General features: G+C 41.5%; 1 protein-coding gene across 1 annotated transcript in view; it reads right to left on the bottom strand.

The window, feature by feature from the left end:
* The window catches only part of UNC5D (unc-5 netrin receptor D), a 175,511-nt gene that overhangs the window by 22,494 nt on the left and 135,904 nt on the right, over window positions 1-17,113 (bottom strand). Inside the window, exons 9-11 of the mRNA XM_087762975.1 lie at window positions 15,044-15,421; window positions 12,453-12,537; window positions 879-1,047 (exon numbers count right to left, since the gene is read on the bottom strand). Of these exons, the coding sequence (XP_087619101.1) occupies window positions 879-1,047; window positions 12,453-12,537; window positions 15,044-15,421 (632 nt within the window). The remainder of the gene's footprint in view (window positions 1-878; window positions 1,048-12,452; window positions 12,538-15,043; window positions 15,422-17,113) is intronic.

Genomic DNA, 17,113 nt, shown 5'->3' with positions numbered 1-17,113 from the left:
GAACATCTTATAGTCGGGAAATTCAGCTCCTTTTTGTCCTGTGTGGATTTCTATGATGTTGAATAACAATTGGGTTCATGCTTTAGCCATCCCTTCAGGAGTATTATTAGTAGGCTATCTCCCCAGATGATGCAGAAAGTTTAATATATTTGAGACTGCTGCCTACCAAGCAGCTTCAGTCAAAGATGGCCAGTGGGCTTAAAAAAATGCAGGTGGACAGATACAAATGATTAAATGCCCATGTCACGAATGCACAAAGCTTAATTTCCCCAGTAAATCAGGACTAGAAAAACACACTTTCAACTAAAAAAGCGAAATATTTCATTTAATGTACCCTAATCCTTCAGAGGTTATGAGCACAGGTTGATCACTGAATGCCCATTAAAATGACAAGTACAAAGAGACAAGATTTTTAAATCGGGAGGATCCTTCTAGGTTAAAAAAAAATTAAACTTGAAGTGCATATTTTTAACCAGTTCCACAACTTTCTTTAAGTCACGATAAATTCTTGCATGGATATAATGATCTGTTCTGACATGAGTCTCCTTGGTAGCTATGATCTATCAAAACAATGTTTTTAAAAATAAATGGCTACTGGCTCCATTATTAAGTGATCTGAGAAAATGAATACTTTCTCATGGCCCATGGGCTAAATCATAAAGTTGACCATTTTCGCACATCTTGGTCAAGTAGTTGAAAATAGTTCAGCCGCTTCTTAACAAAATGCAAAATCTTTTTTTTTTTTTTTTTAAATTATTTCTTTAAGATGACTGTTTCTATCACTTCTATAATCTTTGACCTGTGCCTGTGTGAATAAGAGTAATGATGTTTCCATCGTTAGTACAGCCTTTTAAGCGGGAGCGGAAGTCTAAACTTACCTCCCATTTTCCTTGCTGTGTCCTTTTTTTCAAGTGAATATTCCAGTGCTCTGAATTTACTTCTGCGCAGTGTGGTATCGTCAAGGCAAATGGGGTGCTGACGGAGAAATCTGAGGGCCCACAAGTTACTTCTGGTCCTAGAAGAACATCTGTGCCTTCTGGCTGTAGGCTTGGGGCGGGGGGGGGGGGGGAGACAGTAACATCTGTCAGGCTCTTTTTAATAAGGAGTGAAAATTTACTTTAACTGCAAATTTTAAAATATTTTAGTTAAAATCTGAGTACCTCACTCATCTGTTACAGAAAAGGATAAGCAAGCCAATTACTGTGCTAATTTTCATGTAGAAGCAGTAGCTGGAAATGAAACAAAACTGTTAGGCCACATCTACCCAAATCATTGGCTGGTCAGTTTAGGATTCTGGTCTTTAAAATACATTTCAATTTGCTTAAACCAAATACAACACTAAAATTGCTGTATGCAAGTAAGCCTTGCTTTACGCACCAGCTGGTAGTATTACCATCTAATTCTGCCTTCAAAGACTGTCATCAACAATATTTTTACAGTAGCGAAGATAAAACAAATCATGGTTTAAAAACAGTGTCTCATAAATTTTTCCAGATTGAGTGTGATCTCCCTGGTTTGAAAACACATTTATATTCTGCAGAATGAACAAGCTAGGTAACTTATAGCAGACATCAGGGACAGAGCTGCTTTGCTTAAATTTAGAACTCTGCCAAGTTGGTACGTGCACGTGGGCTCCGTTACAGTCCGTGGAGGCCCCATCAGCTCCACCGAAGCCTAGGGATTCATCTAATCTGAACGTAATCACCTATGTTTGGTTACATCAACTGCTTGCTAAGTTACAAAGTGAAATATCTGACAAGAATCTTCTTTTCTTTCATTCAAACCTAAATTTAACCCTGTCCCACATAAATGTGCTTTCCTTACCTCTTATAATAAACACCTGTGCAGAGCCAGTGACAAAGTGGATGAGACTCACTTCGTAGACATTAAAGCTAGCAATTGAAACATCTTGTCCTGTTGCGTGGTTTGGGGTTTTTTCTTACACTGCAATCCTTCGTCTGGGTTGTATGTTCCCAATTTTTGGCTTCTAAATTACTGGACATGTAGTTCACTCTTAAAATTAAGCAAATGGTGTTTCCAAGATAAAAACAAGGGGAAGAACCTCAATCAAGATGTAAATAAGATGATATAATAATAAAACTGAGATATAAACAAGTGGAAAATCCCTGCTTAAAAACTAGGATATACTTCCACTGCCATGGCACAAGCTAACAGCAGCATTGCCCTTGGAGCTCTGCAACAGCAGCATGGCAACAGCCCGACCATCCTGTAGTGCCTGCGCCGAAGCCCGTGCTTCACGGCTGTGCTGTTAAATTCTGTTACCCCAGCTAACTTGGGTAACGCATTTCAGTGAACGTAGCGCGCTCTACTTATGTGTGGCCCTGCACTTATATCAATCAGGGTCCAACCCTGCAAATTGACTTTGCACATCCATCTACCATCACCTGGGGGTAGCACTCTCAGTATAACTGTAATAGTAGGTGCTCTGAAAATGCAGTTTAAAAATACCATTCTTACTAAAGACTTGAAAAGTTCCAACAACTCCAGTGCCATCCCTTACTAAAGACTACACGTACAAGTATCTGTGAGATGAAGACTGGAGTGAAAAAAAAAAAAAGGACACAACATGCTAACAAAAAGGCCAATTCTGCTTTTTCTTTTTCAAGTGTCATAATAATAAATGTTCCCTAAGCCTCAGTGCTTCTAAGTGTTCGTAGGATTCTCAGGCTGAAAAAATCAAAGCACAAACTGGAGCTGCCATGTTCCTCTTGAGCAGCGAGTGCCTAAGAGGGGGAGGGAGGAGGAGAGCGCAGAAGGCAGGCAGCGCTTGCAGGCCTTGCTGCAGCAGAGCAGCTCAGCCGTGGCAGCAGTCTGGCCACCTTGAGAGACGCATGAGATTGTGTGTTTTGTTGAACTGGTATCAGAAGGACTATTCCAAGCAAACTGTTCAAGCAAAAAACCTACTTGCTTCTGCTTATGCCTATGAGTAACAATTTTTCACAACTCCTTCATTGCTAGGAAAACACTGGTTTTGCACAAAATACGATCACTTAACACCAACCACTGCTACCCTTTACAAACGGTTATTTGATTTCCTTAAAAATAAAACGTTCCAGCAGTTACCCCAAATCACCTCTCTTTCCAGCTAATTTAAGAAATCATCCAGTTACTTACAAACACAAAGAAAAATGTCTCAGAATTATTAGAAACCCTCAAGCCAACTTTTATACATATTTATTTTTCAGTAAGTTATTCAGTTCATACGATTCCTCTCTGCTGAACCTCGGCAAAGCTGGTGCGTTCTACTTCCTTATCTGTTCCGATGCAGCTGCAGGAGGGGGTAACAAAAGTGTATTTCCAGAGAGCGAGTCAAACCTTAGTTATTCAGCTTGGTTGGTGCATTTCTCTTCTATCTCTCTCCCAACACACAGGTCCTTTGCCAAGTGGCTGCTGCTGACAAATGCATAAAATACAGGGAGGGTGTGGAGGTGGTGGTGGTGGTGGGATTTTGCTAAAGTTACCTCCAGTACAAAGCTTGACAATCCATCTTCAATAACGGGAGCAAAATATAGGTTATTTTGTTTTCAGCACAACACCCTTAAGAGGCGTGAATCCAGAGTTTTAGTTACGCTACTGGTGATGATTCCCATCAGAAATAGCTCAAATTTTTCAAGCCTCAAGAATGAAACAAAGCACAACTATACAAGATACAAAAAGAAATAACATCAATGGTGGTAGGAGAGTCCTGGTGGCAGCCTAGCAAAGTTGATGTGAAAGATGACTGGGAGGCTATGACTGCAGTCTACCCAGTGCCCTCCCACCCACCTCATTTAAACAAAATTAAAAAATAAAAATAATGAAAAGGCCAGAGTCACTGAAGTAGCGTAGGCTCTGGTCAGAGCCACTGGCAGCCGTCCAGGGTCACTCTGTATAATTGCTGACGGCACACAGCACGGAGAGACGAGGAGGAGGGACGTGTGTGAATGACCAATGACAGAACGGAGCTATTTAATTGCTTTTAGAGAATCATTCCCCTTGTAGAACATATTGGACAAACATATGGGAGTTCTGGGAATTATTTAATGCCAAATGAACTGAAATCAGTTAATTAGATGAACCCTCACACTTGTTGCAAGTAGCAAGAGCCTTTCTGTGTAATAACTGACATGGTATTAAGACTCTCAGGCAGTTCTGAGCCATTTATTAGGCAAGGCGGGAAAGGGAAACATTGCCAAATGCAAGTATTTAATATTGCCATTATTGCAAGGTAAAACAAATCAGTAACCAGATCTGTCCCCTCAAATCCATCAAAATCAAAGGTCTGTAAGGTTTCCCGTAAAAGAAAGACAAATAGACACTATTGCTGAGCAAAAAATACAACATCATAGAATCGTTAAGGTTGGAAAAGACCCCTAAGATCATCGAGTCCAACCGTTAACCCGGCACTGCCAAGTCCACCACTAAACCACGTCCTCAAGCACCACGTCTACCCGTCTTTCAAATACCTCCAGGGATGGGGACTCAGCCCCTGCCCTGGGCAGCCCGTGCCAGTAAGAAAAATGCTTTTTCTAAAAATACTACACTGGAAAGAAACACTAGGAATTTCACCCCACAATATTTTGCCCTCTACAAAGTACTAGTAAAGAGGTTTCTTGCATTTAGAAATAGTTTAGAAATTGCTGCTAGAGGGACATTTGTACCTGAAGCCAGAATACTAAGAAAATCTTAGGAGGAGGGAGAGGTCTGGTACCACTCAGAGCCCCGTTCATGTTGGCTGCCAAAGCAGCTGGTTGTGCGCCTGTCAGCCTAGCCTAAAGCAGCAGCAAATCATGCTACAAATGCTAGAGGTTCCTGTCACTTTGTGCTGTGTAGAGGCCCCGACTTGCAGGTGTGCATTCCATCCCAAAGCACTGCTCCATTAAAATTCCATGTTGGAATACTGTGAAGGTTAACTGGAGAAGCAAGGAACTGAAGAGGAAACAATGCTGAGTGTCCCATTTTTTTCTGGACGCAACGAATTTCAGAGAAGAATTTAATATTTGCCTTTCAGTATTTACTCTCCCGGTGGCTCATCATAAGCATCTGCAACAGAGAAGCTAACGGCCTAACAGGCTCCTAAATGAACCGTGATACCTGGGAAGCGAAGGCTGTCTGGTAATGAACACATCTGTGCCTTGAGTCTGCATTTCTCCTTGCAGTTCACTCCTTGGATGGCAACAATATTTGCTTTCAGACTGCTGCAGACACTGAAATACTGTTTTTTCCCTCCCCTTTGCACCGACACTCATACAACTGAACGTGATGGAAAAACAGCAAAATAAATTCATGGTTTAAAAAAATCAATTTAAAAAAGGAACAGCATGATTCTTAAACTATATACCCTTCAAGCCTGCAGTTTACAGCTGTGGGTTGCTTTTGTGAGAAGAGAAAATTTTGCCTTTGGAAAATAAAGGTACATTATTTGTCACATTCGTATACCACATTGCACGTAAATGCATACATTTACGAAGCTTTGATTTTTCAAATTATATAATTACAAAATATGTTTAAGCCTGGGCAAGACTGGTTTCATTCTGTGTATGCAATCTCCAGTGTGTGCATACTATGTATTATCTGTATAACATATATATACTACGTTGGACACTCCAAGTTAAATGCGCATCAGACATACATTCCATTTTTCACATTGTGCATCCAAACGTGTTCAATTACAATTGAACCGTCACATTTCTGCTAAATTCCTACAAATCAAAAAGAGAAAGGAACCGGGGGGAGCAGTAACACAAGACCTGGTCTTCTCAGTCCTCCCCGTTTTCTTGTCTCCTGTTTTTCCACTCTCTAATGTTCCCAATCTTATTTTGACTGTATGGTTGGAATCTCTGAAAACCATTATTTTACAGTATTTTCATAATCACTGCATCTCAGTTATGCTTTTTTCTAATATTTAGAATATAGAGGCACATTCACAATACAAAGTTTAGTCAATAAGTTTTTGTATGATACTAACCAAACACACTAATAGGCTTGTTGTGCAACTCCCGACTCTCTGTTTGATGGAAGAATGCAGCGTGAGGGTTTCTATATATTCAGGGACCCAAATCTTTACAGTTTATACCAGCACACATAAAGAACAAATAATTTGTTTATACTGTAGGTGACCAAACGGTCATCTTAATTAAGAATCACTTTAGCTATCTACGCGGTGTTCCAACATAGCTCTGCTTAGTCTTTCTGGCTTAAGTATGAAATCGGAATTATGCAAGGAGGCGAGAGACATCTCACACTAATTCTCGCTTGGGCCAGAATCAATAGCTTTGTTGTTTCCTTCACAAACATCAATAACCTGTACTTTCTGCCAGCATCAAAGCGTGCGTATGGTGTTTGAAGGCTGAGCTTAGCTATTTTTCTCTGTAAGCAGTCCTTCAGAGGTTCTTTACCAAATTCTAGCTGCAAGAAGCACCCTAGAGGATCTACGCCGTGAAGCCCATATATGTCCCCCTAAGACTTTCTGGTTTGGTGTCTTTCTGGAGGGCCCACCAGTGCCATCACTGATTTGTTCAGTGACACGAGACACTAAAGAATTTTCAAACCTGAATTTGATTTCTGTTTAGGATACAAGGAGTTTTTCATTCCACAGAGGACTATATCAATTTACAGCAAAGCTAGCTGATAATCTCATCACAGGATCTGTAGTGCACAGACAGGGATTTTTTTTTTTCCCCACTACACAGCGACAGTGAATTCAGCATAGCTCTATCAGATCCCCTGTCATCTCTCTTCCTGTGGCTTTTAATGTGTATCTCATACCAACCTACCTCAATAGCTAAGTGACTAGAAGTGACAGCTAACCCACTAGTCCTGAATAATCTAAACCTGAACAACAGGATCCTTCTCTCACACACATTTGAGATGCATCAGGTACCAACTATGGTGAGTTCAAAGCTCTGCAAGAACAACGCAGGACTTCCTTCTTGTATGCGTCTGCTGATCCAGTTAACTTTGGTATTAAATTAAATTCCACTGATTACCATATGATGTGGACTTTTCATTCAGAAATTACGGCTTGAGCTACTTAATTTTTCATGGTGCGACATCTTCAACTTGTGAAGTAAAGAAAACCTATGCTCTTTCTCTAATCCCCTGGTTTACTCTTCCTCCACATCCCAGCATCACTGTGCCTGGCCAGATGGACAGTCACCTACACGTCAGGGATACCTGCATGGCAGAGCGTGTGCTTGCACGGCAGCTCTGCAGTGTGCTTTAGGACTTCCCTCGATCATCGTCCACGGACGCGCCCCAGTCAGGCACTAATTGGGAACGGCTGGCCTTTCCTCCCACCCCCGGATCTCGGAAGCCCACGGGCAATGAAGGAGGAGGCTCCCTGGATGTCAGTGCAGTCTGCAGCTGCTACAAAAGTCTGCCTTATTCCGCCAGTTCAGATGGGTGAAAGACACATCAATCTTGCCTCAACTACGTGAAGAAAAATACAGTATTTTGATGGGGGGGAAAAAAAAAGTTTGCTTTTGTCACACTTTATAGAATTCCACTTTAAATAAGAAGGAAAAAAATCTCCCGGTGATAATCTTCAGTTTGGTTTGCTGCCTCTGCTTCTGCCCACAAAAAAGGAAAACAGTAGGCAAAATTTGCTGCTTGTTTTTAATTAACCTATTTTAATTCATTTCTGCAGAACCCTTGCAGATAAAACAGCTGGGTGTTTTTTTCTTCCTTCCTTTTACATATCTTAATCTTTCATTGAAAATGATCAAAAACCTACGGCAGCAGATGGGGATGGAATATGAAAGTTTTCACAAAGGAGTTCAGATATCAGAGGAGAAAAAAATAAAAATAGATTTCACTTTAAGTTTTGAAAAATATTTCTAGGCTTTAAAATTTATAGGCAGCTCTGTATCTTTCAGTTCTTAAAGGAAAATTCCAGCCAGCATTTGGCTATAAGTTATTGTCAGCAAACATTTACTGTATATGCAATTATCTTCTTCTTTCCACACCTCCTCAGATATACCCACCAATTTTCCAGTGCTTTTAGCTGAATGTTTATTTAAGGTGAGGGAGATAAGAGAAATAACTGCTGTAAAGCGCTATAACCAACTCTCCTCTCTCCAGTTGTACAGACCTGCCCTTGGTCACTACTTCTAAAACCCGTCCCTCTCACAAGCACTCAAAATGAGGCCTAATCAGTGAACCACTCTTCACCTGGGACCAACATCTCCTGAAATTATCCTTAAATTAATCAATTAAAGCATACACTACAGCTTATTCACTTAGCTCTACGTGGAATGTAAATTACGAAAGGGTAGTTTGCAAGTTACTTAAGAACTTTTTCTTTTTTTGCAAAAATATTGTTTGGAGTGCCTCACTGCAACTTGTAAAACTGGATGTGAAGGTAGGACCAGTAAATTCTGTCAGTACACCTACCGAACTACAGTTTGCCAGCCTCATGCAGAATTAGGAGCAGCAGAAAGACTCAACATCAAAACCAGAAGAAATGAATTCAAGAGAAGTTCAGATTAGAGCAAGGAAAAAAAGGTCAGAAAATATAACTGGGAAGCCTCAGTAGAACAAAGCCGCACTACAGAATTAACGAGCCGTGTTACAGAATCTGCACATACCAGATCCTCAGCGAGCTGAAAGTATCATCGACACTTTTCACTGAATGGAGACATGGTCTTGTACTTGCAGAGATGCACACAAGATTCAGCAGCTGACTTCTAGGAAGAACTCAAAAAGGGGGACTGTAGAGTGCTCTTCAGTAGCTTATTTCAATTAAATAAAATTTGATTATCCCTGTCACTTTTCATCTGATAATCTCAAAAAGATTTAGCTGTCATTTATCCTCCAGAGAAGGGCGGCAGAGAGATTGCTTTGTCCACTGCTGAAACGCCGTTGCTCAGCAGTGCGGAGCAGTAGCATGGGACAGGTTAAGGACACAGAATACCTCGCTACTTAGAAGCTGACGTCAGGTACCAAGATGTTCCTCTAGGTTTAAATGGGGAGACACTCTTGCTTTAATCATTTTTTTTTTTCTTTAAAACCATCGTTATATACCTTTAGTGACAGCAGGCGGTGAGAAGTTTTGTTTAGTCGTAGAGGTAGAGCTCTATCTAGCATAGGAAAGGGGAGGGATGCCAAGGTGAACTGTGCTGTGAGAGATGTAAATTGCTGCTTCTGCTGCCTGCACTAGGAGTGTGTTCCTGCGAGGTCTCCTCCCGGCACTAGGCCGACTCTACTGAGATTTGACAGAGTCACAAAATAAAGAAAACCCATTGTAAACAGTAAGCGTAAGGTGAAGTATACTAGTGGTAATGAAAACAAAGCCTGAAATGATACATCCCAGAGTCCAGTAGCACAAGTCAAAGGCTGAGCTCAAGATTTTTGAATGTTCTGTGTTTGCTGACACTTAATCTTTTAAGGGTAACATCAAGGTTCCGTAAACCAGGGGGTGACGGAATGTACCTGAACAAAGTATACAAGCCAGAATGGCGGTGGCAGGCTTCCCCGAGTAACACCTCGCCGAGAAGCTAAGTGACAGCGTTTATTTACCTGTGTTTTTCCTGCAAAAGGACACAAATTCCTGGAAAACACAGGCAGGAAATGGGGGCAAAACAAACTGATAGCGGAGTTTCTAGCGTATTGTTCAAACTCAAATGCTTGGACAGGGAGAGGAACTGGGAAAAGTGTTTACAACAACAGGTGGAGGTTTGATGCTGACAGTAGACAGCACGACTAGTCATTAATAACACTAAAAGGTGTAGTAATTTGAGACCTATCTAAAGTATTGCTTAGTGTCTAGACAGTAACTTGAGACCAAATTCCTGGTTTTCTCTCCTGTTCTACTACTATAATTTCAGACAAGATGTTCAAGACTTAACTTCAAATGCATTTTAGTTCTTCATGTGCAACTTGAGGCTTCCCGACCCAGTACTGGCACTGTGGGCCACTCCAGATCTCAGTCTGGCAACCAGACACATGATTTAGTTAACAAATGGTTGCACTTTTTACCCCAAGCTCTTCTAGCACTTTTCACCTCAGCTCTTAAGAGAGTAGCGCGAACTCTAGTATCATCTCTCAAGTCCCTTAAATTCACAGGGAACTTGCCAAGAACAAAATGTAAGAGTTCTCTGAAGTTTCCACTTTAGAATAAACTTATCTTAGAAACTAAATAATGCAAACTTTCACGTCATGGAAAAAAAACACCACAAACAAAAAAAAATGGTCTTAGGGAAGAAAAAACAACCGTAGGTCTAAAAATGAATATTCTACCAGTCTTGACAGTTCAACACTATGGTGAGCACTTCATAAGCTTTGCCTTCCCTCTGAATCCAGACAGCAGTCTAGTGAGAATGCTACGCTTTTACACTGAACAAGCTCTTCATTTGCTGCGTTACACTCCCATTACATACCAGTTTGGTAATTTTCCTCTCTTTTTGATCACTTTCTAGCTGAAAGCGAGTGAACCAAGCCAGCAAACTGAACTGAACTTGGGTTCTGCTGATGTGTGGTCTGTCAGGCTCAGAGAGGGTGCAGAGCACTTTGATTCTTTATAATCCGTGTTGTGTGAAAATTAAAGCTACTAGGAAGTCCTTTTATGGGAACAGCTATCAAAACCTGCTAAAACCATCTGTTTCTCTGGCCATGTTTATTCATAAAAATAAAAGGGAAGATCCATTCTAAAGCAAGTGACTTTGGGCCGAATTCATTGTCTTTCTAATGCAGAATGAAAGCAACTGAAGTGAGTACAGCGCAATCGATGCAAACACCCGCATGTGCAGCTGGCAACAGAATTTAGTGCCATGCACCTAACAGAACATTTTAAAAGTTTTAAAAGCATCTAGAAATGAGCTAGGTTTCTTTTGTATGACAGACATTTACAACATATATTATGCACCAACATAAAAAAACCCCAATGACCTGCATTTGCTAAAACCATAGTTCTTCTGTTTGTTTTCCTTTTTTTCCTTCTTGTCTTTGAAATAAATATGGCAGAGCTGAAACCTTGAGAACCTCAGAGAACTAACTTGTCTATTTATGAAAGACCACCAGTATTTCAAACATCACCTTCCTGGCCCACCAGACGCAATGTTAAAAAAACCCCCTAAGGATCAAAGTGCAATTTAATTTCTACTGTTCATCAGCTGGTGCTGGCAAATCAAGCTGGGGAACAGATTTTAATGGTGATTTATAAAACAAAGTAATTTAAGAAATGGTCGTGAGCATTCACTTACTTGCATCATCTAGGCTACCAAACATCTGTCATGAAGTAAAATCATAGAATCGTTTAGGTTCGGAATGACCTTTAAGACCATCGAGTCCAGCCATTAACCCAGCACTGCCAAGGCCACCACTAAACCACGTCCCTGAGCACCACATCTCCCCGGCTTTTAAATCCCTCCAGGGATGGGGACTCAGCCCCTGCCCTGGGCAGCCTGGGCCAGGGCCTGACAGCCCTTTGGGGGAAGAAGTTTTTCCCAATACCCAACCCAAACCTGCCCTGGCGCAGCTTGAGGCCGTTCCCTCTCGTTCCATCGCTTGTTCCTGGGGAGAAGAGACCGACCCCCCCGGCTCCAGCCTCCTTTCAGGCCATTGCAGAGAGCGATGAGGGCTCCCCTCAGCCTCCTCTTCTCCAGGCTGAGCCCCCCCAGCTCCCCCAGCCGCTCCTCCCCAGCCTTGGGCTCCAGCCCCTGCCCCGGCCTCGCTGCCCTGCTCTGGCCACGCTCCAGCCCCTCCATGGCCGCCGTGGGGTGAGGGGCCCAGCGCTGAGCACAGCATTCGAGGGGCGGCCTCACCAGTGCCCAGCACAGGGGGACGATCCCTGCCCTGCTCCTGCTGGCCACACTATTCCTGATACAAGCCAGGGTGCCATGGGCCCTCTTGGCCACCTGGGCACACTGCTGACTCATGTTCAGTGGCTGTCAGCCAAAACCCCCAGGTCCTTTCCCGCCGGGCAGCTCCCAGCCGCTCCTCCCCACGCCTGCAGCGGTGTCTGGGGTTGCTGTGCCCCAGGTGCAGGACCCGGCCCTTAGCACCTACATACCACAGGGTCACTCAAACTGATGACCCGCATAGTGAATTTTAACCTGTTGTCTGCATGAGAGTCTATGGACCCAAAGGTTCTGTAACAAGCAATTAATGAAAGCACCTGTGCTGTTAGTAGACTTGCATGACATGTCTGCAAATAAAAAATGCTAAAATCATCGACTCAGAATTCCACACTCAATCTCTTTCAGGTATCCCATCCTTTAACAGCATTTGCAATAATTCCATGCGATTTCACGGAAGCATCGCACAAAGACCATTTTTGTTGTCAGTTATACAGATACGGCATATGTCACAACAGTACGGTCACAGCAGCAGCAGGGAAGATGGAGTGACTCTTGCACATTCCATTCCTTTAGACCGTGTTGACAAGAAATGCATGAAATGAGGCAGTTCCCCAGAATCTGGATGTGTGTGTGCGTTTTCTCTGTACTTCTTACCTGGACTCCTTTTGAGTGATGGCAAGATAGATTTCCCACGAGCTCTCCTCAGGAATAGCTCCATGCGGTATCAACAAACTGACTCCTACAAAAGAGCAAGGGCAGAACTTACCTTTGGGAAAGGCACTGGATGTAAAGAACAATGCACAACTGGCCTCTGATTTACAAGACCTCGAAAGGCCATCTACTAGGGCAGAAGAATGCTCTGAAATAGTGATTCTGACTACAACGTTATCAGATGAAAGGAAAATACATTATTAGTATGATCCACATAGTTATTCATATATTTAACTGTCTTAGAGCCTGGAATTATATAGGACTTACATGCGTAAAATCTTCTTGCTCCAACAGAGCTTTTAAATAATTGACTTCCCGTTGTTTTGTGTCACTAAATGACACTGGATTCATAGTCTAGATGTGACTGAAGGCTTCTCTTCATCCTTGGGTACAGGCAGGCTCTTTGTCTACTTCACCACGTACACAAAAGGGGATAATTTATGGAAACAAAAGGTACCATCAGCTGTTTCCTTAAGGCTTCCAGCAAGAGTGGCCTGTAATCCCAGTCATTTTGATGGTCCTGTTACCCTGACAGGCTTTTATCTGATGCAGCAACAGAACAATCTCTTTTCAGTTCCCTATTTAATTGTTAAATATAGGCAAAAGCATGTGGGCCCTTGGTAACTGTTATGTTAGCCTTTGCCAGTTTCTGAAAGGCGGTTAGGGCAAGCCAGTTTCACAGGATTTTAATCATTTGTTGACTCTCTCATTTGCCAAAATGCCTCTTAGTGGTACACACCTTGTCATCTGCACAGCTCCATGTTCTACAAGACACAATCATGGTTTAAACTTTTCTTGCCCCTTTCTGACTTTGAAATCAAATCTGATAATTCTAGGATCGCAAGGAATGTCATAACGGAGAGACCACCAACCAAATTAATCTGAATTTGCATGGAAATCACCACGCCTTTTGTTCACAACATAATGACTGGTAAATCCAAGTGATATGATTTTCCTTTTACTCCACTAGTATAAATTAGAAGTTCACAAAGCTGCTTTCCACCAGGTACCAGTGAAATGAAACTGTTGTATAGCATACTCAGTACAGGAAGACTACATTTTACTTTGCATATGTCACACAAGGCAGAACCTCAGCTAAGTAGTAATATGACTGCACTATAATTTACAATTAGCTAGCAAATTTGATCTTACATAAATAGGCAGAAGGAAGTACATAAATTGCAAGCGGACCGAATATGTATTTAAATAATCTAATTGATGGGATTATCATTATATAAAGTAGCTAAATATATAGTATGAGGGACTTCTTAATTTATGGCTTAACTGACTTAGTGCCTCTGCCTTTGTAATATTCATTCCTGAACATAAAAACAGTCTGTGAAGAAATGAACACATCCCATGTGTTGTGCACGATTGTACACTAAATATTATATCCCTGAATTATACGCTGTTATCAATCTTCTCTACATAGAGACCACATTTTTTACGGTAACCTTTAAAGTACCTATTTTATGAAACATGAAGGGTAAAAGCTCTAAAGCATTCAGTTCAACTAGGTACTAGGAGATAAGCCTGGCCACACTAGTCAAATGAAATCAAAGTTGAATTTAAAGTGAATAAAGCTCACCAGAGTTTGAAAGATACCCTCCTAGCTAGCAACGGTGGTATCTGGCTAACATCTGCTACATTTGCCATTTTGAAAAAGGAAGTGTCCAACACAAGGAATTTTATTCAGCGTGATATGAACATAGTGATGTAGTGAACATACTGCAGGGCTACGATTTTAACATCCTTTATTTGATTCTAATTTGGTGCCGTATGTTTTCAGCTAATTTAACAAACAATTTCTTAAGTCTAAAATACGTCTCACAAAACTTTGAAGTCACAAAACAAACTCTACTGCTTAAACAATGCAAATTGAGCATCTCTACTGCGATGTTTCAGTGCACAGCCCAATCTTGAAATGCCAGTTGACTTTGAAGTGCCCCACTATGGAAATCTGTTAAGCTATTAAGCTAAAAGAAAAAGAAAACCAGAAAGCCAGGAGTAAATACTAACGAAGGCTGTGCTAGAGTTTTCATCCAGAGTGGGAGCTATTCTCCAGAGAGGTCGGTCTGTTACACGCTGCAGACTTCAGTAACATAATGAAGCCTGACGACGTTATGCAGTCAGACGGTGCTGCATGTAGATTCTGCTTCGAATATGACCCCATTATACAAGATGCTGATCCAATATCGACCTCCTTCCTGGGGAGCCCTTCTTTTGGATCAGGATCCAAGTAAGCAACAGCTTTGATTAATTTGACTTTCATGCTGAAGACATCAAGAGAAGCAGTAATTTATAACAGTTCAACTCGGTATAAGGCCTCTTTACTACTCATCCCAAGCTTTGTTCTGATCAGTCATCTCCTGCGTGGGCAACATGCTCTACTTCCCAAAATCTGCATTCAGGGAGCCCCTATGCTTTCTTTTCTTGCCTTTTTTTTTTAATTTAGTTATGGAGCACTACACCAGGCAAAATAAGTTTAATCTAAAGTTATTTTATGTGCTTTTAGTGAGAAAGGATCTACCTACCTGTGTTTGGAACCACTAAACGGCCACCCAGGTGTCCAAAAATGGCAGTTGTCTTCAGCTCACTTCTCGTTGAAATAGAAGACAGGTTCTGAATATACGTCGCCTTGTTTCTAGCCTGTATTGTACCAAAAGCTCTATTATTCCCATGAGGAAAAGTTCCAGAATGTGCCTTTCCGTGATATTCAGCCCTCTCTGTCACCCCTAGGGACACCATGAATGAACTCTGAACTTTGACTTTGATGTCTGACAGCGGGTTGAACAGTGAAGACTCTGTCATTAGCTCCTTGTCCATGGGATCCTGCAGGCAGATTGGCCCGCTGTACGTTCTGCTCACTGTCAAGTCCGGCTGCATGGAGGAGTTCAGAAGCAGGGAGTTACCTGGCAGAGTGAAGCAGATCAGGGAGTTGGTTTCTGTATTGGGATGTTACATCTGAAATCTCTTTCTGACCTCGCCACCCTTTCCTTTTTGACTTGCTCTTCCTTCCCGATACTCTCACAGCTCAAAATCACATAAGGTAACGTTAAAAAACAGATGAAATGATGCAGCAGATCTAACAGGTACTTGATCACCATGTTTTCCGCACTTCAGGCAACTCCAGAGTGCATGAATCCAAGAAGGCACTTCCTTCTTGCCTTCTTGGCTTGTATTCAACTTTGTCCGTATGCCCCCCCCCCCCCCTTTTTTTTTTTTAATTAAAACCCATTGGGTGAAAACACATCTTCCTGCAGACCTTTTCTGTGAGCTTGGACGAAATGATAGCTTCATGCCTGAGGGAAACTGGGTTGAGAAGAAAGTGGGACAAGAGTAATAGAGGGAAAAATACCACAGTTATTCATTTAGGAGCATTTTAGCTCAGACAACACTGAAAAAAAAAGAGAAGGAACGGATAGATTTAGGGCCTGTATCCTTTAGCCGGTTTGGTCTTTTTTGGCCTTTTTTTGTTCGTGTTTGTGGGTGGGGTTTGGTTGGTTGGTTGGTTTTTAGTAAATAAAAGTTTTCCCAAGGAACTAATCTTCTGGAAATGATCTGTACTGCAACCTTGAAAATTTGATCACTTTAAGGGACTGCAGGTTGGGTTGCTAACATTATAAATACATTTCTCCAAAGAATAAAATTCAGATCACTCTAATCCATTGTCCGTATGTCAGTATTGTGCTCTCTTTTCTCAGCAAACCGAACAGAGAACTGGCCTTTTTTTCAGCTGAATTGTTTGGTTTACAAATGCTCTTATTTAAAAAACCCACAGACAGAGAACCCACAGTAAATAAAACTCAACTAACAGCATCCTGGCACAGGAGAAATTGGCGTGCTCAGATATTTTCAGAGTGTTCAGAACTAACGGTTTTGAAACATTAAGTCAAACAATTCCCCAGACTCAACACAAGACTTTCATGGCAAACTGAACAACAAAGGAAAAAGTTACTATTTGAGACCGTCATTGAGAATTACATGACACTAATTAAAGGCTTGGATTTTTAAATGAATGAATAAACATCCTTGTCTACCAAGCCCCGTTTCCAATTTCTTGCAATTTATGCTTGGTGAGAAACGTCTCCCAGGAAATAAAGGAACTGTAAAAACAACAACACAAAAAACCCCTCAAACTCTGCAACATATTTCACTTTTCCGAAGAGAGAAGAGACATGGGGATACTTTCACACCCCACCAACACACCCACCCACCCACAAGAAGGCAGGTCTCTCTGTTAGAATGTCAGTACAGAATTAAAGAAACATACTATTTTAAAGTAATTACCGTTTGTATTCCTCCCCGCCTTTCTGTTCAAAGGAAGTCATATTCCAGAAAACATCTGAGTGCTGTTTTTAGTAAAAGTAAATATTTCTTCCATATTTTATTGTTTTGGTGGCTTTCTGAAGTTGGTTGTTGTTCTTGTTTTTTTTTTAAATCAATACATTTATTTCCCACAGACCTCAGAATGTGGATGCTTGCGTGCTACCAGCAGCTTATAAAAATACTTAAAGTTTGGGTTTCTCAAGTGAACAGTGAAAAACGAATCACTTTTATTGGAGTAAAGAAAATAGAAGATCTGTAACTGAATAGGAAGGAAC

The sequence above is a fragment of the Nipponia nippon genome, unplaced genomic scaffold (assembly GCF_047370975.1).
Source record: "Nipponia nippon isolate SJK-2023a ecotype South Korea unplaced genomic scaffold, ASM4737097v1 scaffold_27, whole genome shotgun sequence".
Taxonomy (NCBI): Eukaryota; Metazoa; Chordata; class Aves; order Pelecaniformes; family Threskiornithidae; genus Nipponia; species Nipponia nippon.
The sequence above is the reverse complement of the archived record's forward strand: the minus strand, read 5'-3'. Positions and strand labels throughout refer to the sequence as shown.